The sequence below is a fragment of the Eulemur rufifrons genome, chromosome 21, assembly GCF_041146395.1.
Source record: "Eulemur rufifrons isolate Redbay chromosome 21, OSU_ERuf_1, whole genome shotgun sequence".
In the NCBI taxonomy this organism is placed as follows: Eukaryota; Metazoa; Chordata; class Mammalia; order Primates; family Lemuridae; genus Eulemur; species Eulemur rufifrons.
This window is the reverse complement of record NC_091003.1, coordinates 7,343,296-7,368,859: the sequence shown is the minus strand read 5'-3', so window position 1 is coordinate 7,368,859 and position 25,564 is coordinate 7,343,296. Positions and strand designations below refer to the sequence as shown.

General features: G+C 38.1%; 1 protein-coding gene across 8 annotated transcripts in view; it reads left to right on the top strand.

The window, feature by feature from the left end:
* ATXN2 (ataxin 2) overlaps window positions 1-25,564 on the top strand; it is a 101,170-nt gene that overhangs the window by 28,088 nt on the left and 47,518 nt on the right. For 7 of the 8 annotated variants that reach the window (XM_069497291.1, XM_069497287.1, XM_069497286.1 and 4 more), the window contains exons 2-5: window positions 5,899-5,935; window positions 7,378-7,437; window positions 8,662-8,733; window positions 9,195-9,345. In XM_069497291.1, coding sequence (XP_069353392.1) covers window positions 5,899-5,935; window positions 7,378-7,437; window positions 8,662-8,733; window positions 9,195-9,345 — 320 coding nt within the window. The remainder of the gene's footprint in view (window positions 1-5,898; window positions 5,936-7,377; window positions 7,438-8,661; window positions 8,734-9,194; window positions 9,346-25,564) is intronic. The other variant, XM_069497293.1, reaches the window with a different exon arrangement.

Sequence of the window (25,564 nt, the reverse complement as noted above, 5' to 3'; positions counted from 1 at the left end):
TTTGATCATTTAAATCTTTTGTCATTAGGTCACTGGTCCATTTTGAGTTAGTTTTTATATATGGGGTGAGGTAACAGTTGAGATTCATTTATCTGCTTATTCTCTTGTTCCAACACCATTTATTAAAAAGATATTGTTTTCTGCCATAAATTTTCTTTCTTTCTTTCTTTTTTTTTTTTTTTTGAGACAGAGTCTCGCTTTGTCATTGGGGCTAGAGTGCCGTGGCATCAGCCCAGCTCACAGCAACCTCAAACTCCTGGGTTCAAGCAATCCTGCCTCAGCCTCCCGAGTAACTGGATCTACAGGCATACGCCACTGTGCCCGGCTAGTTTTTTCTATGCATATATTTTTAGTTGTCCATATAATTTCTTTCTGTTTTTATTAGTAAAGACGGGGTCTTGCACTTGCTCAGGCTGGTCTCGAACTCCTGAGCTCAAACAATCCTCCCACCTCGGCCTCCCAAGTGCTGGGCTTACAGGCATGAGCCACCGCACCCAGCCCATAAATTTTATTTACTTGTTTTTCAGTCTATTACTGGACTCTGTTCTGTCCCATTTATGTATATGGCTATCATTACACCAGTACTACACTGTCTTTCTTTCTTTATATTCCTTGAAATCAGGAAGTATGAGTTCTTTTTCAAAATTGTTTTGGCTGTTCTAGATCCTTTGCATTTTCATTTAAATTTTTAAAATCACCTTGTCAGTGTCTACAAAAATATCTATAGGGATTTTGACTGGAATTGCATTGGATGTGTTGATCAGTTTAGGGAGAATTGACATCTTAATGTTGAGTCTTCATCCATGAGCATGTTCTCTTTCTTTCGTGTTTTTTTTTTGTTTGTTTGTTTTGGTTTTTAGGGGTTTTTTTTGTTTTTGTTTTTTATGGGGTCTCGCTCTGGCGCCCAGGCTGGAGTGAAGTGGCATAATCCTAGTTCACTGCAGCCTCTAACTTCTAGTCTCATGTGATCATCCTGCCTTGGCCTCCTGAGTAGCTGGGACCATAGGCGCACACCATCACACCTGGCTAATTTTTTTTTGTTGTTTTTTTGGTTTTTTTTTTTTTGACAGAGTCTTGCTTTGTTGCCTGGGCTAGGGTGCAGTGGCATCATCACTTTCTTCCATAGACAAGGTCTTGCTCTGTTGCCCAGGCTGAAATTCAGTAGCATGATCATAGCTTACTGGAATCTCAAATTCCTGGTGTCAAGAGATGCAGCCTTCTGAGTAACTGGGACTACAGGCATATGCCATCACCACACCTGGCTAATTTTTGTATTTTTTGTAGATATGTGGTCTCACTATGTTACCGAGGCTGGCCTCAAGCAAACCTCTTGCCTCAGCCTCCCAAAGTGTTGGGATTATGGATGTGAGCCACTATGCCTGGCCCGCCCCTCCTTTTTCTTTTTCCTGAAGAAATGGGGTTTTGATATGTTGCCCAGGCTGGATTTGAATTCCTGGGCTCAAGTGATTCTCCCACCTCAGCCTACTGAGTACCTGGGACTACAGGAGCATGCCATCTCACCTGGCTATTTTTGCTGATTTTTGATTGCGTTGTTTTTTGTTGAGTAATAGGAGTTACTTATATATTTTGGATATTAAACAATTATTAGATATATGATATGCAAATATTTTCTTCTATTCTGTGGGTTATCTTTTCACTCTCTGGATAATGCCCTTTGCAGAAAAGTTTTAAATTTTGATGAAGTCCTTTTTATCTATTTCTTTCTTATGTTGTCTGTGTTTTTGGTATTATTTAAGAAATCATTGTCAAATTCAAGGTCATGAAGATTTCCCTTCTATGTTTTCTCCTTAGAGTTTTATAGTTTTATCTATTAATATTAACATTCAGATCTTTGATCCGTTTGGGGTTAATTTTTACATATGGTGTAAAGTAAGGGTTCAGCTTCCCTTTTTTTAATTTTTTTTTTTTTAAAGAGGGTCTTATTTTGTCACCTAGGCTGGAGTGCAGTGAGTGGCTCAGTCATAGCTCATTATTAATTTTGACCTTGAACTCCTGTACTCAGTGGATCCTTCTGCCTCAGCTTTCCAAGTGGCTAGGACTACAGGCACACGTGCCCACGCCTGACTGATTTTTTTAAAAGTTTTTATATAGATGGGGGTCTCAGTATGTGGCCCAGACTGGTCTTGAACTCTTGGCCTTAAGTGATCCTCTCACCTTGGCCTCACAAAGTGCTGGGATTACAGGTATACATTACCACGCCTGGCCTCAACTTTGTATCTAGTTTTCCTAGCATAATTTTTTGAAAAGACTGTTCTTTTCCCGTTGAATGGTCTTGACCCCCTTGTTAAAAATCACTTGACCGTGTATGTGAGAGTTTATTTTTGGATTCTCTGTTCTGTTCCATTGGTTTTTATATCTGTGCTTAAGCCAGTACCACACTGTTTTGAATATTGTATCTTTATGATAAGGTATGAAATTGGGAAGCCCTGCTTTTGATTGCTTTTTTAAAAAAGATTTTGTTTCCTATGGTCTTGTCTGATTGCTTTTGACTGCTTTTGATTGCTTTTGATTTACACATTGCTTTTGGTTTATGTGTCTTTTTAAAATTTATAATAGTTCTCCCTTTGTGCTTTTTTTTTTTTTTCTTGTCATGCCATTTATTTGTTAAGGAAACTATCATTTTTTTGTGTTAAATTTACCACATTCTGTATTTAACTGGTAAAAAAGTTCATGGTATGTATCAGTTTATCCTTTATATTCATGTTTCCTATAAACTGGTAGATTTATCAGCTTTATTAGATCCAGCCTCCTATTGCATCAAATCAGAAGATACTTTTTTTTTTATTTAGGGAAAATGCATAAAAGTAGGCAGAATGGTATAACAACTCCTGCATACTCAGCTTTAGTAGTTACTAACTCATGCCAGTCTTGTTTCATTTATAGGCCTGTCCGTTTCCTTCTTCCTGTGTTATTTTGAGCCAGTATAAACTCTTTATTATTACTTTGGTGAATTTCTTTATCTTTGGCGTTTTGAATCACACTTTAACTTCATATTTAATAACTATTGAAAGCATAGAATCCTGGATATTGTTCTGTTACACCCGATCTGTCTAATCATAGTATACTTAGGACTAGAATATGATCTTGGCTTTCTTTGGTTTGAGATTCAATATTTGTTATTATATGAAATAGTAGAATGATTTGGCCTGAAATACTAATTTAAAAAAATTACAAGTTGAATAGATTCAAAAAGGAAAAAACATGGCCAGGTGTGGGGCTCACGCCTGTAATCCTAGCACTCTGGAAGGTTAAGGTGGGTGGATCCTTTGAGCTTAGGAATTTGAGACCAGCCTGGGCAAGAGCGAGACCCCGTCTCTACTAAAAAAATAGAAAGAAATTAGCTGGACAACTAAAAAATATATATATAAAAAATTAGCCGGGCATGGTGATGCATGCCTATAGTCCCAGCTACTCAGGAGGCTGAGGCAGGAGGATCGCTTGAGGCCAGGAGTTTGAGGTTGCTGTGAGCTAGGCTGACGCCACGGCACTCTAGCCGGGGCAACAGAGTGAGACTCTGTCAAAAAAAAAAAAAAAAAGCAACAACAACAAAACCCCACAAAGAATATGGGCTTTTTATCAGTTTCAGAGAATGCTGCTTTGATAAGCTAACATTCATCTTGAGTGTCCAACTACCAGATGTAGATCAATTTAAATTAGGGGTTTCTATACTTTGTACCACCATTGAGTCATTTTAAAAAATTTTCACTGTTAAGTGATTTTTTTCTATTAAGTAAGCTGGATTGTCAAACAGTTGCTCTTTACTAGTCAAAGATGCAACTATATTATCAATAAAAAAGTATAATGTGACTTCTATAAAGGAGAAGTAAATAGCTTTATGGGGAGGCCATAAGAGTTTTCAAGGACACTTAATGGCATTTATTCAAGGTTTTGTAAGTGTGGCAGCTCAGCAACCACCAAGATAAGATATAACCTTCTAAGTAAGATTTAGCCATTTCAGCCTTTTCATACAAACTACAAGTAAACAGGAAAAAACCCCAGTGAATTCAAATAATGTTTGAAAAAGCATAGAAATTTGGTTAGGTGAAGGCAGTTTATTTCTTGTGATGCAATTTCAGAAAGGCAGCATAACCTAGAAAAAGGAAAAACCTGGACAGTGGATCAGATACACCTGATTAAAATACCAGCCCTACTGCTTATGAGCTAGGTGATTTTGGTCAAGATATTTAATTGTTGGCTGGGCACGGTGGCTCATGCCTCTGTGATCCTAGAATCCTGGGGAGGCAGAGGAGGGAAGATTGCTTGAGGCCGGGACTTGAGGTTGCAAGGAGCTCTGATGACACCACTGCACTCTAGCCTGGGCAGCAGAGTGAGACCGTATCTGGTGGGGGTGGGGGGGTTTAGTTTCCTCACTTGAAGAGGTGATAGATTAGAGGTAATGCATGTGAAGTGCTTTCCATGGTGTCTGGTTTATAGTAAGTTCTATGAATTAGTCATATTAGACTTTAGGAATTTCTGTACTGTGTGAGAGGCAAATAGTTACAGAATCAGAATGGCAGAAATGAAAGGAATCTTAGAGGTCATTTGGTTCAAGTCATTATTTTGTCAATGGGAGAAGGTGAGGAAGTTGGTAATAGAGTTGGAGACCAAGCCAGGACTGGCCTCAGAGTGCTAGGACCACTAGGAATGACACCAGTCATACTCCTAGACTTTTTGGACCTGAATTGGGCTTCTCCTTGAATGTTTTGCATTTTGGCTTTATTTGAGTGTTGTGATTATTTTATTAAAATGAAATCCCAGTCCTCTTGTTCTAGAGTGACTAATATTTATGAGAAATACAACATTTCACTTTATTAATTTTTTTTTATTATTCTGAGGGGCCTAATTTTTTCCAGTGGAACATGCCTTAGGTTGTATTATGTTCTTTAATTATATTCACTTGAAAATAGTGTCCACTTTACTGGAAATTACTTGACAGCTGGTTTTTGTGTATTACATCTTTTCTGATAGGGGAAGTTGACAGGGAAAGGTGCTTGTTATAAGGATCCTCACAGAGGCACATATTACTTAGAAGTAACAGTGCTTTGAATGGTTTAACTTATTCTCACTTGTTTGCTGAAGTCATAAACACATTACCTGATATTTTACAGGCTGGGGGGAAAATGGGGGTTGGTTTGGTGTCAGTCAAATATATTGGTTAAGAATAGAATACATTTTGCTTCTGAGTAACTCTTTTTTTTTTTTTTTTTTTTTTTTTTGAGACAGAGTCTCACTTTGTTGCCCAGGCTAGAGTGAGTGCCGTGGCATCAGCTTAGCTCACAGCAACCTCAGACTCCTGGGCTTAAGCGATCCTACTGCCTCAGCCTCCCGAGTAGCTGGGACTACAGGCATGCGCCACCATGCCCGGCTAATTTTTTCCATATAGATTTTTAGTTGTCCATATAATTTCTTTCTATTTTTAGTAGAGACGGGGTCTCGTTCTTGCTCAGGCTGGTCTCGAACTCCTGACCTTGAGCGATCCACCCGCCTCGGCCTCCCAGAGTGCTAGGATTACAGGCGTAACTCTTTATAACAGTGATTGGTTACTTTTGGAGTAAAGATTATTATCAATTTGTTTTTAGTGTTAGTTTTTTCTTCTAGGCTATTTTTATTTTTACTTCATTTATTTGATTTTGATAAAGTTTACATTGTTTCCTCTTTCCTCCCTTCTATGACTGCTACCTGTTTTGGGTCTCTGGGCCAGCAAATCACAGATAGAACCATACTTAGGTAGATTTCAGACTTATTAGATGAGTTCTCCCCTTCCTCCCCACAAATAGCCTTTTATTTGAAAGGAATTATAAGACATTTTAAGTTTGAAAACCTTTTTAGCTTATTTAGCCTGTTGAATTTAACAAAAATAATATTTAATCTTTTCAGAGGTCGAAACAGTAGCAAAGGACTGCCTCAGTCTACGGTAAGTAAATTTAATGTTATTCTTTCTTTTTTTCCTTCCAAGTTTTGCATTAAGCTTGAATTTTAATGTTATTTATTTGGGAAAATTAGTAGCTAAAACATGATCTCTAACAACAGACCAAATGCCAAGGCAGGGAACAAATTCCCTTTTCTTGAGTTTTATCACAGATAACTGTTACAGATCAGTATTGTTTAGTACAACGTTAATAGCTATACGTTTTGTATAACTTATAACTCTGTATAAAATGTAAAATTGTCTATAAATAATATTTTTGTTATGCATAATAATGACAAGTCATTTGTTCTTTTATAAACAACTAAAGGCAAATCTAAGTGATTAATCCCCAAAAGATAAGTAGAACACCAGGACTGGGGTTCACAGAATTCTTTGGACTTTTTATTTTTAATTAATTTAATAATTAATGTGGTTTTTTTCCACTCCTTTCCTTCTCCCTTGGAATGGGCCTTCTGGTCTTAATTTTCGAACTTTATTAGTGAAATTAAACTGGACAGTGAAGGACAGAAAGGTGTAAGTTCCACATGATAGAAGAAATAAAAGAGAAATTGTCACTAATTTTTAAGACTTTGCCTTTATTGGACAGATTGCCTTCATAAGAATAAGGAGAATACACACTTATATAGTGTGTAATGTGGAGTGAGGTGGGTGTTCAGATTTAAGCACTGTCATTGATTGAGATATGCTGGGAGCACCTACTCAGGGTTCTTCTGTAATGCAGTGGTGTACCCTTACCCTCCACCCCATTTATTTATTAAAGTATACTTCGCCCCTTGTGTGAGTTTTAAGAAATGTGTACAATGATATAACCACTGCCACAATCAAGATAATAGAACAGTTTCATCACCCACCAAAATTCCTCGTGGCGCTTTGTAGTGAACCCTCTTCCTGTCAGTCCTCAACTGTTGATTTGTCTTCTGTCTGTATGGTTTTGTCTGTTTTCATATATGGAGGTTTAGTTTTGCTTTTTTTGTATAGCGTATAGTCAAAATATTTTTAGCTGGTATAACCGATTTCACTTTTGAAAACCTGACCTATTCTCTAAGGAAGCAAAAGATTTTAGTAAATCAAATCTTCCTTTAATACATGTAAGGTTTTATAAACCTATCTAAACATTTTGTAACAAGATAAATGTTAACTTTAATATATATGCAAGTGTAAATATAGGTTGAGTATCCCTAATCTGAAATCCAAAATGCTCCAAAATCTGAAAGTTTTTGAGTGCTGACATTATTCTCATAGGAAATGCATATTGGAGCATTTTGGATTTTGGATTTTCGAATTAAGAATGTTCAACTGGTAAGTATAATGCAAATATCCTAAAATCTGAAATCTGAAACACTTTCTGTCCCAAGCATTTTCAGATAAGGGATATTCAATCTGTACTAATTTCTAACATTATCTTTTTTTTTTTTTTAATATTCTAGATTTCTTTTGACGGAATCTATGCAAATATGAGGATGGTTCATATACTTACATCGGTTGTTGTAAGTTATCAGATTATTGGGGATAAAGTGCCTTGGGAGTGGAACAAAGTAATTTCATGAAGTTAAAATGTGAATGACTGATTCTCAAAGTAATACTTCTTCGGGCATGTTTAATCAGGATGATTTAGAAAAGGTAGCTTTCTTTATCCCGTCTATTATTGAACCTCACTGTAAAAGTACAGTCAGCTCTCTGTAAACATGGGTTCCACATCTCTGGATTCAGTCAACCTTGGGTCAAGAATATTCAGGGAAAAAAATGGATGGTTGTGTCTGTACTGATATGTACAGACTTTTTTCTTGTCATTATTCCCTAAACAATACAATATAATGACTATTTATATGGCATTTGCATTTTGTTAGGTTTTATAAGTAATATAGAGATTTAAAGTATTCCAGTGGATGTCCAGAGGTTATATGCAAATACTATGCCATTTTATTTATTTATGTACTTTTATTTATTTATTTTTCTTTTTTCCTTTCAAGTTAGAAGCAGAGACTATGCCATTTTATATGAGGGATGAGCATTGTGGATTTTGGTATCTGAAGGGTAACCAGTCCACCACAGATACTGAGGGAGACTGTATTCTTGTCAGGCCTGCTGTGTATAAAATAATGTTAGTAGTTGATTGCCTTGTGTGTTATTTTGCCATTTGATATAGCTGGGGTAGAAATGTTTAGCTTCAGGCTGGACGTGGTGGCTTATGCCTATAATCCTAGCACTCAGGGAGGCTGAGGCGGGGGCATTGTATGAGGGCAGGAGTTTGAGACCAGCCTGACCAAGAGTGAGACCCCATCTCTACTAAAAATAGAAAAAATTAGCTGGCCAACTAAAAATAGAGACAAAAAATTGGCCGGGCATAGTGGCAAGCATGTATAGTCCTAGCCACTTGGAAGGCTGAGGCAGGAGGGTCCCTTGAGCCCAGGAGTTTGAGGTTGCTGTGAGCTAGTCTGATGCCTGGGCGCTCTAGCCTGGACAACAGAGCAAGACTCTGTCTAAAAAAAAAAAAAAAGTTCAGTATTTAAATTCAAACTACAAACTCTGAGTAGAGCCTCCTGAAGAATTTTGACAGTTCAGTTTATTGTTAATGTTTTGAAATTTTTTGTTCTGTCAGTGAGTACCTAATATTGAATGACCTGGTGAACTATAAAAACTAAAATGAAAACAATTACACTGATGATTGGGTAGCATACTGTTTCTTTAATAAATTAATTGTACGTTTTTAGGGATCCAAATGTGAAGTACAAGTGAAAAACGGAGGTATATATGAAGGAGTTTTTAAAACATACAGTCCTAAGGTAATTTTTACTCTCTTTCTTTTTCTTATAAAATGAAAGAACAATTTCATAGTCAGTGCTTTACCTGATTTTTAAAAGCTCTTTGAATGATTTTACTCTTCAGTTTCAAATGCTGATTATTTTATAGACTGATTTGTTTAATCAAAAAGACTTCTTGATTTACATGCCATTTTCAAGCATTGTGGAGTGATGGGGTGGTTTATTTTTTCCTGCTTTTTATCATATTAATGTACTTAAGACAGACCATAGCAAAAAAAGCCAACTTTTAAATGTGAGGATTTTTGAATGATGGGGTGGATAATATTGATTATATTTCTGGAGAAAAAAGATACGGTTATCAGGTTTTCTTTAGATAGGTTATTTTTGCCTGAGGCTTATAAGAAATAGCACCTTGATGAGCCAAAGAATTTCTGTCAAATTTTATTTTGTAAATATTTTGAATATTGTGTCTATGATTTTAGTGCGATTTGGTACTTGATGCTGCACACGAGAAAAGTACAGAATCCAGTTCGGGCCCAAAACGTGAAGAAATAATGGAAAGTATTTTGTTTAAGTGTTCTGACTTTGTTGTCGTGCAGTTCAAAGATATGGACTCGAGTTATGCAAGAAGAGGTGAGTTTTGATTTCCTTAATATGCCTCATGGTTTATTAGATTTATTCAAGCAATGATTCTCCACGATGATTGTACAGACTTTTTTTTTTTTTAAAGAAATATGTGCTTTCTACGATAACCTGATTAACAAGAGTTTTTTAGAAAAATCAGAATTTTAATGTATTTTTGTTGATACTTTTTGTAACATAAAGAATGAGAGTTTTTGTGTGCTATTAAGAAAGGATAGTTTGGGCTGGGTGCAGTGGTTCACGCCTGTAATGCCAGCACTTTGGGAGGCTGAGGCGGGAGGATAGCTTGAGGCGAGGAGTTCAAGACCAACCTGGTCAACATAGCAAGACCTCATCATCTCTACAGTATTTATTTTTTTGAAAATATCATTTGTGAAGTATTTTCTGCAGTTTCATGGTCAAGAATGCTACTGATTGTACTCAACTGAAAATTTTTTTATCCCATTTGGCCTACAGTGCTTTAGTAAGGGGGCCTGTAAATCTGGAAAGAAATCAAAGCATAGCGCTAAAGAAGAAAGAGAGCTGTTGATGGAAAATAATTGTCCAATTAAAATGAAAAAAAGTGAATAAGTGGAACATGTGTATTAAAAAAACATTCAGAGTGTGGGACCTCATTTTGAGCATTTAAAGGAGATTATATAATTATATTAAAATTTAGTCTGTTTTAAGTATCCATTGAGGAACAAATGGGAATTTCTGTTATTCATTTAGAGAATGCACTGTAATACTCTAGTGCTAAGTGTTCGATAACATGCTGAAAGGCACTTCTGGGCAATTGTGAACTTGGTTCTAAAATTCTTCATGTCAAATTCTGTAGTCAAGTATGTAATTCTGTTGCAAATTGTAATTCATTGCCATTTGATTTTTCATGATTCAGTCTATACCAAAAGCTGCTTTTGTTGTTGGGTTGATTCTTCTATATTGTTACTCAGAAACTATAATACATGAAGAAGTTAAAGCATTTCTCTTAACAAGGTTCTCATCTATTAGTTAGCTTGCTTTCTCAGAGGTTAACAGTACTACGTACTGTATAACTGCTTTGAAATGCTGATGAAAGCACAGTGTCTGTTTTTGTGTCTTCTCAAATGTCCACGTCTTTGATTCACAACTCTTTGTCTTAAGAGGCCTTCAGCTGCTCATACAAGGAAACAAGTCTTTTTCAGCTGCTACCTTTGGAATTGATCTTGTTTCTGCCCGGGAGCACCAAACTATTTATATTTATACCGTTACTATTGAAATATTCCACTGTTTTCGATTTAAAAATTGACTTTGGTCATAAGCCAAAAGAGAAAATAAAATTAATTAGTTGAATTTAATACATAGCACTTTGGAAAGAGTATTGGCCGCAGTAACAACAAAAATGTTCACTACTCTGTTTGATACCAGGTCATTTAGCTAACAGCCATTTATAGTATGTTTAGGGTTTTTTGTGGGTTTTTTTGTTTGTTTTTTTACATAGTGAATTGGCTTTTCCCAAATTTTGAAGAGTAAATATTACTTTGAGATATTTGTGGTAGCACATTTTTGATCCTCTTCAAAATTAATGTCTTTAAATTTGTATTTTGTTTTATTATGTCTCCATTTCTTAGGTCATTTCAGTTCATTGTAGAAAGCCAAGAAAATACAGATTGCAGTGACAGCTTTGAAAATATTCAGTGCACTCAAGGGGATGGGCATGTTTTGCTATATGCTTAAAGAATTAATTTTCTTGGTGAGGACGTAAAGTGTTGGAGTAATATCAGGTGTTTTATTGTTGCAGTGTAGTGAATTATAGGATTGTGTCCAGAGCATAGTATTATCCTGAAAATAGTATTAAGTCATGTGTTTAGGACTTCAGGTCTCTTAAGCCAGGTTTTTAAGACTATCCTGGCATAAAAGAGAAGTATTAATTTGGAAATACTATTAGTATGGAGAAATTCACTGGTTATTAATTGGCATGGTTTTCATTAATGACAAAAATTGAGGCATTTAATACTGCTTTTATATTTTTATTCATTTGTATTAGAGATAGAGACTTAATCAGATTTCTGGTCTTCTGAAGTAAAGGAAGGCAGAGTTTAATCAGTGATTCTTAATGTTGGGTTCACATTTAGTCACCTAGGGAGTATTTTTAAATGTCCATTTCTCACTTCTAGAGATTCTGGTTTAATTATAATTAGCCTGGGTGAGGCTGGGCATGTAACTGTGAGGTCCAGTTTGGGATACGAGCCGTTGGTGTCCTGTGATGAGATCCTAGGAGTGGCCCTGTTCTGTGAGCCTCAAGGATTTGTGCTTGCTTTCCTTGCCTCACAGTGCCCTTTCCATCCCAGAATTGGAGATTATCTGCAGTAGTCTCTGCTGGTCTTATTTGATACTACCTTTCTACATCTTAAGTGGATAAATTTTTTTTTTTGAGATAGAGTCTCACTCTGTTGCCTGGGCTAGAGTGCCGTGGTGTCAGCCTAGCTCACAGCAACCTCAAACTCCTGGCCTCAAGCGATCCTCCTGCCTCAGCCTCTCCAGTAGCTGGGACTACAGGCATGCGCCACCATGCCCGGCTAATTTTTTCTGTATATAGTTTTAGTTGTCCATATAATTTCTTTCTATTTTTAGTAGAGACGGGGTCTTGCTCTTGCTCAGGCTGATCTCGAACTCCTGAGCTCAAATGATCCACCCGCCTCGGCCTCCCAGAGTGCTAGGATTATAGGCGTGAGCCACCTCGCCCGGCCCCAAGATGGTCTTGAGCTCCTTACCTCAAGTGATCCTCCTGCCTCAGCCTCCCAAAGTGCTAGGATTATAGGCATGAGTCACCAGACCCAACCTGCCCTTCTCTTTCTTCTCTTCCTGTTGCTCGTTTATTCATATTTTGCTCATTGATTTATTTACCACAGCTCAACTATATTTTAGTTCTTTGACTTCTCTTCTACTTCCTTCTTCCATTGTTCCTCATTATTCTTCCTACTGCTTCATTTCTTTTGTATTATTCTCAGCCTAGATAGATAACAGGGGTCAGCAAATTTACTCATCAGTAAATAATTTTATTGTAACAGCTATGCCTGTGCCTTTATGCATTGTCTATGGCTGCTTTCATGCTATAGCAATAGAGTTGAGTAGTTGTAACAGACTGCATGGCTTGCAAGGCCAAAAAATTTTACTATCTGGTCCTTTACAGAAAAGTTTACCAACTCCTTGGCCTAAATCATTTTTTCTGTTGCATTTGGGGATATTGGGACGGGTCGAAAATACATGCTGTGCTGGCTTCAGTGAAATAGTAATAACAGAACATGCTTTGTTCCTAAACTTGTGACTAAACTCATGCTTTGATTCTAATTCTGTGTAATCTTGTGGGATCTCTTATTTGTGACTGTTCTAATTGGATTTGGTCCAAAGAATCACTTCTGATTACCTGACCCTTTGTCACATTTAGTGAAAATTCATATAATGAAAAAAATGGTTAATGGAATTAAATCTCCATCATTAACTGCTTACTCACTCCCCCATCTACAAATTACCGTCTTTGTGCCATCCTTATTCTTTTCCCCCTGGTTTTAGTAGAAAGGATGTTTCAGCTGAACTTCTCCAGTGATGCCCTTGACTCTCCCTTCTCCCACCTCGTTCTTTCATACCACCTCTCTGTTTCTGGACCCCTCTCCCTCTGCCTCTCTGTTTACTCCTTTTCTTTAGTCTGAAAATCTACTCAAGCCCCTCTCATCCTAAAAAGATCCCTTTTTATCTTGAATTTGTATAACTTTTATCTTACCTGAGGCTACCATTAACCTCTAATTGCCAGGTCCTTGGGACTCTTTTTCTGTCTTTACTGCTGCACTTGACACTATTGGTTTCCCTTCCTTCAGAATTTGCTTTTCTGTACTTCTTGTGTTTATTGATCCTTCCCTGCCTCCTTCTTGGGCTTCTTTTCCTTCACACTGCCCTTAAATGTGTTTGTGTTCCCATGTTTGTTTCTTTGCCCACTATGCTTACCACGTGACACTTGCTTTTATGCTGTGATAATTTCAGCTACCACATATAAGTTCCCTCTCCAGCCTCTGTGTATCATTGTCCTTATACCATGTTATATTAAAATTTAATGTGTCTGTCTCTCCCATTATACTTAGAGCTCTTTGTGTGTGGATACTGTCTTCATTTTTATTCTCATGGCCTAACATAGTTTTTTGGCACAAAATACAGGCACAAAATATAAATGTCTTAATAAATGAAATTTAATGCCTTAATACATTTTTTTTTGAGACAGAGTTTCACTGTTTGCTGTGTTGCCCGGGCTAGAGTGCCATGGTGCCAGCCTAGCTCAGAGCAACCTCCAGCGATCAAGCGATCCTCCTGCCTCAGCCTCCCACGTAGCTGAGACTACAGGCATGTGCTACCATGAGTGGCTAATTTTTTTCTATTTTTAGTAGAGGCGGGATCTTGTTCTTGCTCAGGCTTGTCTGGATCTCCTGACCTCAAGGGATCCTCCTGCCTTGGCCTCCCAGAGTGCTGGGATTATAGGCGTGAGCCACCACGCCTGGTCCCTTAACACACTTCTAAAGAATCATTATTTTATGTAAAGTGAAAAAGCTATAGGTGATCTTACATATCTAGCTATCCAACAAATACCAGAGCTCTAGAATGTGTTCATTGCTGTGCTTGTTGTTATGAACAGTATAGAGAAATACAAGAGTCTATTTTGAGTCCCTTTTGAGAACCTAGTAAAACTGTATACCTTCACCCTAGAAAAAACACACAGACTTTTACATTTAATTTAATGGTGTTCACAGTTTCTTCAGGGAGTTTATGTGCGCCATGTAGAGTCTAAAGCTCTGCTCTAGGCATTTTCAGTGTTGGAGCTAACAAAGCATGTGAAAGAATTCAAGAGAAATGGAATATTGAGCTTGATGGCATTGAATTCCAAATGGATTCAGAGATGTTGAGAATTGTATACATGTAGTAGTTAGAGGAAGTTAGAGTGTGAAGGTGTAACAGAGAGCAGTGAGAAATAAAATCCTGTAAATTGTTTTATTCTGGTATTGCGCTGTGGGTGTTCTGATGTGGTTGTCCCTTTGGTCTGGTAGGGCAAGGCCCTCTGAGTAACAAGGGTGTCTTCTGAAGGGCATGACTTAGGAATGCTATGTCAGTCTTCTAAGGAGGAGACAGATCCCAGAGCAGGATATGGCCTGGGAAGCTTTGGATTCTGAGGAGTCCGAATGTGTTCCAAATTTATTCATGGGTGGTGCTCTACTAAGGCGGGCAGGTCAGCCACAGCCCTGCAGCTGAGTAGGCACATTCTGATAGCTGGGAGTGCAGTAGGCTCTATAGATAGGCAAGAAGTGCTAAAGTTGGACAGGCAGGCAGCTCTAAAGCTGGGCAAGTGATCAGGATGGATAGCCTCTCCTTCGAGGTACCCTGTGGGAGGTAGGCAGATGGAGTGATGGGTACACTTGTAGTCTTGGGGCTGGGGGTTGTCTAGGTCACTTGGCAGGAGAGGGAGTTAACTTAGGCCATGTACTTTGGGAGTAGCCATTCTAGTGACAGAGTAGCTTTTGGTATACAAGAAAAAAATATTGTATGTAAAACATCTTGTTCCATTTATTTAAATTATGTTTTTATACATTTTTAGAGCATATAGGAATTCTCTGCTGTGTTATATGTATGCCAAGATCAGAGCAATACTCTTCATTTATTAAAAATAAAACAAAATAGGCTGGGTGCAGTGGCTCACACCTGTAATCCTAACACTTTGGGAGGCTGAGGCAAGAGGATTACTTGAGGCCAGGAGTTCAAGACCAGCCTCAGCAAAAGCGAGACTCCATCTATACAATAAATAGAAAAATTAGCCGGGCATGGTGGCATGCGCCTTTAGTCCAGGCTCCTCCGGAGGATGAAGGCAGGGTGACAGAGTGAGACCCTGTGTGAAGGGTCTGACCCAGCCACTGTGTCCAGTCTGGAATTTTTTACTTTTCTTAGAGACAGAGTTTCACTCTGTCACCCTGGGTAAAGTGCAGTGGCGTCATCGTAGCTCACTGCAACCTCCAACTCCTGGGCTGAAACAATCCTCCTGCCTCAGCCTTCCAAGTAGCTGGAACTATAGGCATGTGCCACCACACTCAGCTAATTTTTCTATTTATTATGGAGATGGGGTCTCACTCTTGCTCAGGCTGGTCTTGAATTCCTGACCTCCAGCGATCCTCCTGCCTCGGCCTCCCAGAGTGCTAGGATTACAGGTGTGAGCTACTGCTCTTGGCCTGGCCTGGAAATTTTAAAAACAATTTTGTTGAGATATATTTACATACCTTATAATTCATCAACTTAAATTGTAAGCTGGGCATGGTGGCTGACACCTATAAACCCAGGGCTCTGCAGTGAGTTGTGATCATGCCACTGCACTCTAGTCTGGGCAATAGAGTGAGATCCTGTCTCTAATTAATAGATAGATAGATGATAGATAGTATAATTCTGTTTTTTTCACAGTATATTCATGGAGTTGTGTAACCATCACAACTATCAACTTTACAACATTTTCATCACCCTGAAACGAAACCCCAAACCCATTAGCAGTCATTTCCCACTTGCTTCCATTCTCCCTAGCCCTAGGTCGATCTTCTTTCTCTCTTTATAGATTTGCCTGTTCTGGACATCGTATATTAATGGAAATCACATGATAAATGACCTCATGACAGGCTTGTTTTACTTAGTATAATGTTTCATCCGTGTTATAGCATGTGTCACTTCTTTCCTTTCTATTGCCAAATAACATTCCATTTTATGGGTTCGCTACATTTTGTTTATCCATTCATCAGTTGATGGACATTTAGTTGTTTCCACTTTTTGACTGTTAAGAATAATGCTGCTGTGGGTGTTGATGTTACAGGTTTCTGTGTGGGCGTATGTTTTCAATTCTCGTGGGCACATATATAATGTACCTACAGGGGAATTGCTGGGTCATACGGTAACTCTTTGTTTAACCTTTTGAGGAACTGCTGGGCTGTTTTCCAGTCCCATCAGCGTTGCATGAGTGTTCGAGTTTTTTCATATCCCCACCAGCATTTGTTATTGTGTGTCTCTTTGATTATAGCTATCCTAGTGGGTGGGTATGAAGTAGTGTCTCATTATATATATTTTTTTCTGTTTAAAATTTTACTGAAAATATTTCACATGCATACATGGCAAAAAGTTCAAAAGGTAAGATATGACAGTGAATATAAAAAGTAAGGCTGGTCCCCGTTTCCTTCTACCACAGCAAATACTAGATTTCTTTTCAGAGGTATTCTGTGTAGGTACAACAAAATATTTGCTTACCCTTAAGCAAAAATACAAAATATTATATTTGTTCCTTCGTACCTTCTTTTTTGCCCTTTTAAAAATTATTTTTTTAAATTGAGAAATCATAAATATACATTTATGGGGTGTAATGAGATCTTTTGCTACATTCACACAATGCGGAATGATTAAATCAAGTTAATTACCATCTGTCACCTTTAATACCCAAAAGAATTTTTTTTTTTTTTTTTTTTTGGAGACAGAGTCTTGCTCTATTGCCCAGGCTAGAGTGCTGTGTCGGCAGCCTAGCTCACAGCAACCTCAAACTCCTGGGCTCGAGCCATCCTTCTGCCTCAGCCTCCCGAGTCACTGGAACTACAGGCATGCGCCACCATGCGGAGTTAATTTTTTCTGTATACTTTTAGTTGTCCAGCTAATTTCTTTCTATTTTTTAGTAGAGACGGGGTCTTGGCCCTTGCTCAGGCTGGTCTAGAACTCCTGACCTCGAGTGATCCTCCCGCCTCGGCCTCTCAGAGTGCTAGGATTACAGGCGTGAGCCACCACCCCTGGCCAGAACTTTGTAATTATTATGTTTGGGGGTCATATTTTCATTGTGTTTCTCCCCCCACCCCTTTTTTTTGATACAGGGTCTTGCTCTGTTGCCCAGGCTAGAATGCAGTGGTGTTGTCATAGCTCACTGCAACCTTGAACCTTTGGGCTCAAGTGATCCTCCAGCCTCGGCCTCCTGAGTAGCTGGACTATAGGCATGTATCACTGTACCTGGCTAATTTTTAAATTTTTTATAGAGATAGGATCTTGCTATTGCCCAGGCTGGTCTTTAACTCCCGGGCTCAAGTGATCCTCCTGCCTTGGCCTCCCAAAGTGCTAGGGTTATAGGTGTGAGCCACCATGCCTAGCCTGTAGTTCTTTAATATCCAGAAGAACTTTGTAATTATTATATTTGGGAGTCATATTTTAATTGTGTTTCCTTACAGTTTCAAAGTGATACTATTTTATGAAACTTTTTTCAGAGATAAAAGCAACAAGCTTCCTTTCTTGGAAGCAAATCATAAAATAGAATGGGTGGTCATTCTACTACAATATTGGATACCTAAAATTTCTATTGTAGGTTGAGTCATAGAAGCTAGACTTGGCTGGATTTATTCTTCCATCCTGTAAGAGTTCACTTCCAAAAATGATTCACATCTTTTTCATCTATTCTTTTTCTTCATTTATTTGAAGTGAAATAATACAGATGGAAGGATTCGTCTGGCTCATGTATGGGAACAAAGTTACTGTTTTCTTCCTTTTACCTTGCCCTATAAACTTGGTAATGTCACATAATATTCTTTTCTTTCTCTTTATTTCCTCTCTGATAGTTTGTATCAGACATTGCTGTGATCTAGTTAACTTTTCCCCCTGATTTCTCACTTCCAGTGAATCCTAGACATTGGCATAAAGAAATTCTTAAGTATTGCTTTTATTACATCATCCAATTGTTCGAAATGTTCAGTGGCCATTATAACTTACAGGATAAAGTTGGGATGCCATACCTTGGCATTCAGGGCCCTTCCTAGTGGAACTTCTTTTTCAACCTTATCTCTCATTACCCAATATTAATACATTTCTTGACCCAAGCGGGCATTTTCTGCATGTTGGATATTCCTGTCGCCAACCTTGAGCTTGCTTCTTTTACCCCCGGATTTACTCTTCACTTAAAAAAATCTACCTTCGCTGGGCGCAGTGACACGTGTCTATAACCTCAGCTACTTGGGAGGCTGAGGCAGGAGGATCACTAGAGCCCAGTTAGAATGCAGCGTAGTCAACATAGTGAGACCCCATCTCTATTTAAAAAACAAACAAAAAAACCAAATTACATTACTCAATAGAATTTTAGATGCTTTTTCAAGACGAAACTCAAATCATCTTTCCTTCCTAGAAACTTCTCTGACCTTCTCTTCTCACTGTGGTTTGTTTTATTGCCTATGACAATGGTTGTTAAACTTTATATTTTATTTTTAGCATAGAATAGTTCAGTATTTTTCCCTCTAATGAAATACAGTGCTGAATCCCAGTTAAAACAAGGCATTGGTGGTGGGGAAGAGCAGGGGTGTCCTAGAACCCTGCCTACTCAGCTTTCCCCTTGTCTGCTGGGGTACCCTGAAGAGCTCATAGGTTCCATGAAACACAGTTGGAGAACCAGTGATCTATGTCATATATTGTGAACACTCAGTCAGCTTTACAAATCAGTGTGTGGTATTTTTTTGTCAGTATATTTTGTCTCTGTGAATGCATTACAATATGCTGGAGTTAAGAAAACATGTTTACAGAATTAAGGATATAGTCACTTCTAGTGTCTAGTATAGTGATGTATAGGTAATAAGTACTCAAAATACATTTATTAATTGATTTTTTTAAAATTTTATGTATTTTCATACTTAGTAGACCCAAACCTGGGAAATACTGGTTATTATAATTTTTTTCTTACATAGATGTATAACCATAGATGATGATTAGAATTATAATTACCATTGAATTCTGGGGAGCTCAGGAAGCACTTACTCCTTTCGAAGTGTAAAAATGGTTTTCCTACAGCATGATGTATCCACAGCATATTCTTCTGACAGAAGGTTGCTTGTAGTAGGCATTTTACGCTTTCGAATATAAAAAAACAAGATTTCAATTGTTAACTTTGAAAATATCAATAGGACCCACATGATTGTTATGCAAGTCAGAAAAGTCAGAGGCACAGGTAGAAGAATGAAGTATTATTCAAGCATGTATAGAAGCTATTTTAAAGCCTTTTAAAATAGCTCTTTGTGTTAGACATGCACACATATTTGAATTTATATCTAGGCATTTAAGGTATCTATTTGTGAAGTTAGTATTGATAGAAAATCAGTTTCACTGAGGTTTCAGTTTAAAATCATAGGATTAAAAGATACCTTACCTTAGAGATTCACTTATTTTTTCTACTAATCAGTGTAAAAACAACCCTTTTCTGCCTATGGCTCACAAAACTCATTTGCCATGTTCAAGTCCCTAGAGTCAAAGATATGATTAGGTGTTGGTTTGCTGGAAAAATGACATCCTATTTTATTAAGGCAAGAATTTTTTTTAATTAAAATTTTGTTTAAAATTTGGGAATTTAGGCAGTTGGTGTTTTCTTTCTTTTTCTGAGACAGAGTGGCTAGAGTGTAGTGGCCTAGCTCACGGCAACCTCAAACTCCTAGGCTCAAGTGATGCTCCTGTCTCAGCCTCCCAAGTAGCTGGGACTACAGGCACACACCACCACGCCCAGCTAATTTTTTCTTTTTTTTTTTCTTTTTTTAGTAGAGATGGGGGGGTGGGGCTCTCAGTCTTGCTCAGGCTGGTCTCGAACTCCTGACCTCAAATGATCCTCCCGCCTTGGCCTCCCAGTGCTTACAAGCGTGAGCCACCGTGCCCAGCCACTTTTCTTTCTTAATATTGTTGTAGAGTCTATCCTGTTCTACAGAATGTTGTTAGGTGTCACGTCACTTTGTTCACCTGTGTATTCTTTATTGTAATGTCTCCCATCTACTGGAAAGTCACAGTTTTGCCATTAGGGGTTTTATTTTATTTACACAAATCAGCTTTGAAGAAGGTGTTTGGTTGAAAATTTTAGTTGCTGGGAAAAAAGTTATAATGAGCAGAGGGAAGTATCCCTTGCATGTGTTGGGGATACATGGGCTACAGAGAGAGATCCTGGTTTCCTCTCCCAGCCCTACTATGTGTGAAGTCAGGATGACCTATGTTTTGTTTTGGTACTTTAGCTCTTCCAGATTCATTCTTTGCTGAAAGGTTTTGAGTTGAAGGAAAAACTCTGGGACTGACTTTTGTGGATCTAACCTCAAAGACTTGGCTTTTGTGATTATATTAATATAATTGTCATCTCTGTAGTGTATCAAATAAACCACTTCTGACAATTTAAATATCAAAACTCCAGGGCTACTGGATAGCCCTGGAGTTGGTGAGAAGATAGTTGTGGTCATTCAAAATGGACAGTATTCACTGCTGCATTTCTTCATAGGCATATGCTTTTGCCTGGTGTATTTTGTAATGTAACTTTTTAACTTTTTAGTATTTAAAACAGTGATACATACCTTTGGAATGTATTAAAGTTTCAGATAGTTATGTGGCTATTACCCTGATGTCCTCAAATGTTAGTTTCCATATACAGTTTGCCCTCTGTGTCTGAGAGCTCTGCATCTGTGGATTCAGACAACCACAGATCAAAAATATTTGAGGACAAAATGCATCTGTACTGAACATGTACACTTTTTTTTCTTGTCATTATTCCATAAACAATACAGGTATTTACGCAACATTTGCTTTGTATTAAGTATTGTAAGTAGTCTAGAGATGCTTTACAGTATATGGGAGGATATGCATAGGTTATGTGCAAATACTGTGCCATTTTATATAAGGGACTTGAGCGTCCAAAGAGTTTGTCATCCGCAAGGGGGTCCTATAGCCAGTACCCCATGGATGCTGAGGGATGACCAAAGGAGATATTGCAGAAATTTGTTTTCATGTTGGTGATTTGGAACGGGACACTATTCCTGTGGAAACGTAGCCTCCTAAGTTCCATTACTTCAGTCACTTTCATCTCAATTTTGTTGTAGTAGTCTGCTTTCATGACTTGGTCATCACTTGTAATTGCTTCTCTTCCAGAATGCTCTCCAAGAACTCCTCTGATCGTAGCCATCTTAACCTTTACTCTTCTACTCTCTTTCTGTTCTTCCCCCATCCTTCCTTTATTTGAAATGGAAAAATGGAGTCATTTGTGTGACCCTCCCTTTGTGTTCCATTTTTAAACTTTTGTCTGCCTATTCCTGTAGCCACTGTGGTGGGTATGGCTGGAGAAGGTCCCATTGGGGTACTGGTTGGTTAGGAATGCAAGGTTTCTAGCTCTTGCTGGAGTTTCAGGAGAGCTCAGCAGACCTTTTTTTTCTTTTTTTTTTCTCCTTTAAATGTGTTTCTGTTCATTTCCTTTATTTACAGCAGAATGCTTTCTTCCTGCCTTGTTAAGACATAGGCAGAGGCCTTAACCTGGAACCATGGATTTTTAAAAGAGATTGCAGGGAGGATTAAGAGTATTGATGAACTTGAATGAAAAAAATTTTACATCTTTAATTTCACTAGCCTTTGAGTGAAATTTAGCGTTTCTCTCCATTATAATTGTAGGCAACAAACTAATATTAGCAGTATGTATGACTTAGCATCTATAGAACTCAGTTAATTTCACATTGCTTGGTGTTGTGGATATCTCAGATTGTTACTTATGTTCATCATGCTTTTAAAAAGAAAGGGTTAGGAATAGCAAAGATGTGGAAACAACCCAAATGCCCATCAATACATGATTGGATTAGTAAGCTGTGGTATATGTATACCATGGAATATTACTCAGCTATAAGGAATGATGAAGATACGACATCTCTATGGTTCTCCTGGAGAGAGTTGGAACCCATTATATTAAGTGAAGTATCCCAAGAATGGAAAAACAAGCATCACATGTACTCACCAGAAAATTGGTTTCCCTGATCATCACCTAAATACAAATCTGGGAACGACACCAATTGGATATCAGACTGAGGTGGGGGGTGGGGGAGGGGATGGGGGTATGCCTACACAATGAGTGCATTGCGCACCGTTTGGGGAGTGGTAACACTTGAAGGTGCTGACTCGGGAAGGGGGGGTGGGGAAGGGAGGGATATATACCTCATGATGGGTGCAATGCGCATGACCTGGGGAACAGACATGCCTGGAGCTCTGATTTGGGGGGAAAGGCGGTACAGGAGCAACATATGTAACCTGCAATTCTGTATCCCCCATAACAAGATAAAATAAAATAAAAAAAAAAAGAAAAGAAAAAAAAAAGAAAGGGTTAGGAATCCCTAATCTAGCGTTCCCTGTGCCCCATCTTCCTGCAATCCTCTTTTGTCTTTAAATCCCTACCGCACCCTCATTGGAGGATAGTGCCTCCACTTGTCCCCTTGCTTTTGTTGTTCCTGTGTATACATCCTGGGCCCTCAACTGTGTTTCTTATATCCAACTTGATTTTTTTTTTTTCTTTTTTGTGACAAGGTCTCACTCTGTCGCCCAGGCTGGATGGAGTACGGTGGCACCATCATAGCTCACTACAACTTCAAACTCCTGGGTTTAAGTGATCCTCCTGGCTCAATCTTCTTACTAGCTAGGATTTACAGGCATGCACTACCATGCCCAGCTATTTTTTTTTTGTTGTAGAGATGGTCTCACTATGTTGCTTAGGATGGCCTCGAACTCCTGGCCTCAATTGATCCTCCCACTTTGGCCTCCCAAAGTGCTGGGATTACAGGAGTTAGCCACTGTGCCAGGCCCCCATCTTGATTCTTTGTTATTCTTTAATATTATCTGTATAATACATGGTATAGTATATCCTCATAATATAATAATTCAATTAAATTTATACAATGAAGAGAAAATCGCCTCCTGTAACCCTCAGTCCCACTTCCCCGGGAAGTCTGTGGACTTGTATGCAATAAAGAAAATGTTTACACGTATTTTCTTTATTTAAAAAATTTTTCTTCTTAGCCTGTCCTTTGGAAACCACTAGAACTGCACATATTTTTAATGCTACTTTATGTTGGAACCCTTTTACTACCCCTTAATTTCTGCTTGTATTCATGAAGGCCTACATCAGCTGTCACTTCTAAAGTCAGAGCCATTGAGCAGAGCAAGAACTTTGTTTTTAATTGTATTTTAGCAGCCATTGCATTAGATTCTGAAAGATTTCCTTCATGTTTGTTAACTACCCTTCCACAGCCAGGAGCTCCTTCAGGAAAAGACGGGGATTGTCTTTGGCAAATATGAATCTCTACCTCATCTAGACTCATGACCAGCACGTTACAGATACTTAGTAAATACTAAAAATGATTAAATGGTCTTAGTTGCCAGGTTGGCACCCGCTATAAACAATAATCTATAGTGTATAGATTGGTCCACATGTAACTGATGATGTATGAGAAGCTATTTTAAAAAGTTATTGAAAAATATGCCACATTAGTGATAATTGATCAAAACAATATTGAAATAAGATTTTTATTTATCTAGAATGTCAATGAGAAAAAGCAGATTTAATTGAGATTAAATGGGTAGCTGAGGGATTTTGATGAAGACTTTTCTGTAAGCACATTTGAGGGTTTCTGATGTTAAGGCTCATGTTAGTGATTATTTCACCCAGTTTTTTGCTCATTTTATAGTTTTTTATAAATTTTAAGTTTGTATTTATTTACTTATAACACTGCATTTTATTTGGCCCTTTAAAAAATTCTCAGACAAGTTTGAATGATGTTTCAGAGACACAATTGACTAGGATGTAAAACAGGGAAAGGCTGAGCTGAATATATACCCTATTTCTGGTAATGGGGTTGGGGAGATGCCTAGGAAAGGTGACACATTGCTTCAGACGTTTCTTTCTGACCACCACCAGGTGGCACCTCTGGCCCAGGAGGACTATTAATAGATTTCCACCCAGAATTAAAAAGGGAAGGTGTTGAAAGCCCACCTGTTGAGAGGGTAGCGTGGAGGTGTAGAGGTGTGGTGAGGGAGGGGGAGATAACCTTGTACCTTTTTTATTTTTAATATTCTAAAGGCTTTTGTAAATTGAAGCACATGAAGAGCTAAATATCATCTCATCTGATGATTTTTATTGTTTTTCCTTTTTTCTTTCTATGCCTGTAGTTCCTTCAGAAACAGGTAATGCTTTTCTAATGGTCACTTTGTATTCTTGCATCTTGCTCTTGTAATGCTTTTGTTTCTTACCATAGAGGATAATGGAAAATTAATATATTTTGACTTTTGGCATTGGTAAAATGCATGCAAATTCCCACAGTTGTGTGTAGATTATAGCCGGTTGATTTTTCTAAACTTTGCAGAAATCCTGGTTACAACATTGTACTATTTAATACCAACAGTGGATTTTTAAAAATCCAAATTTGGCTGTTAAAAAAAAGTCTAGCATTTTATTTTACAATTGTAAAACAAATCAGAATTTACAATAGTGGATATTGGTAACAGTGCAGAATGGATACCCAGATCTGCCTTCTAGCTAATGATGTAATGTTGGTCTGAGATACAGTATTAACACTTATGGCCAGAGTTTTCCCATCATCCTATCACTGTAGCCTCATTTTGTGCTGAGTCTCCAGTTCTGCACATCTTTCCCTAAACCATTTACTCACCTTTAAAAAGATTCACTTTTCAGGAAATATTTAAATCAATGAATATCATTCTTTATAGAATCACGTTTTTGTGTTTTCCCTTTTCTCATTTCTGCCTTGGAAGAAAACCATATTCCTAAGTAACAACATGTATATGGTTAATTCCTTTAAGATTGGTATTATAAACAGAAGATTTATGATAAAAATGTAGCATTGGCCAGGCGCGGTGGCTCACGCCTGTACTCCTAGCACTGTGGGAGGCCAAGGCCAGAGGATTGCATGAGATAGGAGTTCGAGACCAGCCTGACCAAGAGTGAGACCTCATCTCTACTAAAAATAGAAAAAATTAGCCGGGCAACTAAAAATAGAAACAAAAAATTAACCGGGCGTGGTGGCAAGTGCCTGTAGTCCCAGCTACTTGGGAGGCTGAGGCAGGAAGATCACTTGAGCCTCAGGAGTTTGAGGTTGCTGTGAGCTAGGCTGATGCCATAGTACTCTAGCCTGGGCAACAAAGCAACACTGTTGGGGGTGGGGGGGGGGAGAATTGCATTGAAAAAATAGATTACTTAATGGCCTCAACCTAAGTTACTGTCAGTGAAGTTTTAGATGCTTGTTTTTCAGATTGGCTCCTGTTTGGGTGTCCTTTTTTTGATTTTGTTTAGAACAATACCATAAAAACATACTTAAGCTATATTTTTGTGTGCATTTTGATCTTTTCATTTGAGGACAGCTTGGGTCAGTCTCTAGTCTTT